The sequence below is a fragment of the Calidris pugnax genome, unplaced genomic scaffold (assembly GCF_001431845.1).
Source record: "Calidris pugnax isolate Ruff unplaced genomic scaffold, ASM143184v1 scaffold9, whole genome shotgun sequence".
In the NCBI taxonomy this organism is placed as follows: domain Eukaryota; kingdom Metazoa; phylum Chordata; class Aves; order Charadriiformes; family Scolopacidae; genus Calidris; species Calidris pugnax.
In genome coordinates, this window is record NW_015090778.1 from 4,377,668 (window position 1) to 4,379,337 (window position 1,670).

At 70.4% G+C, this 1,670-nt stretch overlaps 1 protein-coding gene across 1 annotated transcript in view; it reads right to left on the reverse strand.

The window, feature by feature from the left end:
* Window positions 1-1,670, reverse strand: part of RSAD1 (radical S-adenosyl methionine domain containing 1) — a 2,326-nt gene that overhangs the window by 487 nt on the left and 169 nt on the right. The window contains exons 2-8 of the mRNA XM_014949898.1: window positions 1,564-1,663; window positions 1,311-1,444; window positions 1,017-1,221; window positions 570-935; window positions 415-478; window positions 176-323; window positions 4-97 (exon numbers count right to left, since the gene is read on the reverse strand). Coding sequence (XP_014805384.1) covers window positions 4-97; window positions 176-323; window positions 415-478; window positions 570-935; window positions 1,017-1,221; window positions 1,311-1,444; window positions 1,564-1,663 — 1,111 coding nt within the window. The remainder of the gene's footprint in view (window positions 1-3; window positions 98-175; window positions 324-414; window positions 479-569; window positions 936-1,016; window positions 1,222-1,310; window positions 1,445-1,563; window positions 1,664-1,670) is intronic.

The following is a 1,670-nucleotide window of genomic DNA, read 5'->3' on the forward strand; positions in this document are numbered from 1 at the left end:
TGGGTGGGTGGGTGTCCATTCCCCCCCGACGCTGCTCCTCACCTCGTGTGGAACACCCTCGTCCGTACGCAGCCCCAGGACCAGCACCTCCTCCAGCCTGCGGGCACAGGGAGAGCTGGGGGGCAGCCCAGCAGGGGAAGGGGCACTGGGACGCAGGCAGAGCCCCCCTACTCACTGCTCCAGCGGGCTCAGCACCACCCGCCGCCGGGTGCCATGGCCCTGGCTCTGCACCTCCCACATCCAGGCGTCAGGCTCCAGCGTCTGGACACGGGCCTCCCGCCTGCAGCCGCCTTCACCCCACGGCACGAACCGCCCGTGCGCCCCTACGGTGGCATATGGGGGGGAGAACAACACAAAAATGGGGTGCAGGGGGGCACACGTGGCCACGCACACCCCCTTGTCACCTCGGCTTACCCGGTCCCACGCCGATGTACTGCTCAGCCTGCCAGTAGGAGAGGTTGTGGGTGCTGAGGGCGCCCTGGGGGGAGCGGTGCGTGGGGTGAGGAGGGGCTAAGCCCGCTGGAGGGGGTGCCATGGCGTGGGGGGGGGTGAGGGGAACAACACCCCACCTTCCTTGCAAAATTGGAGACCTCGTAGTGTCGGAAGCCGGCCGACAGCAGCGCGGCGCAGGCGGTGTGGTACATGTCAGCCACGAGGTCCTGGGAGGGGGTGGGCAGGTCCCCCCCGAAAACCCGCGCCGCCAGCGCCGTGCCCCGCTCCAGCGTCAGCTGGTAGAGGGAGAGGTGGTCGTCGCAGAGCCCCAGCGCCGCCTCCAGTCCCTGGGACCAGGCGTCCCGGCTTTGCCCCGGCAGCCCAAAGATGAGGTCGATGGAGGTCCGGCCGGGGAAGAGCCCCCGCGCCGCCTCCACAGCCCCCCGTGCCTCCGCCGCCGTGTGCTCCCGGCCCAGCAGCCGCAGCTCGGCATCATCCAGCGACTGCGGAGGGAGCACAGGGGCAGTGGGGGACATGGCGGGGGTTGCAGGGGACGGGGTGGGATGTGACAGAGCCCCTCTCACCTGGACGCCGATGGAGAGGCGGTTGACGCCGGCCGCCCTGAAGCCCTGGAGGCGCTGGGGGCTGGCAGAGCTGGGGTTGGCCTCCAGCGTCACCTCGGCGTCGGCGGGGAGGTGGGCAGCCCCCGCGATGGCCTCCAGCACCGCCGCCACCGTACCGGGGCTGGCCAGGCTGGGGGTGCCCCCACCAAAGAAGACGGAGGTGACGCTGGAAGGTGGAGAGCGGGGAAGCTGCAGGTGGGCACCAAAGGCCCCCTTACCCCCCCCAAAATCTCACCCCCTGCCCCGAGCACCCACCTCTGCACCTGGCTGAGGCGGAGCAGGGTGCGAGCCTCCCGCACCAGGCAGGAGCCCACGGCCACCTCGTCCACCACCGGCACCACGTACTTGTTGAAGTTGTAGTAGGAGCAGCGCTTGCGGCAGTAGGGCCACTGCGGGCACGGGGCACCGTGGGGCACGGCCGCATCCCCACCCCCCGGCACCCCGCTTTGGGGATTGACGGGGGGGACACACAACCCCAGCCCCACGCACAAGCCCCAGAGCTCCCTACCTGCCCCAGGGACACAAGGAATGTGCCCTGTGGGTTCCACCCTTGATGTGCACAGCTCGGGGACCCCCCCAGCACCCCAATGTGTGCCTCATGGCTTGTGCTAGACC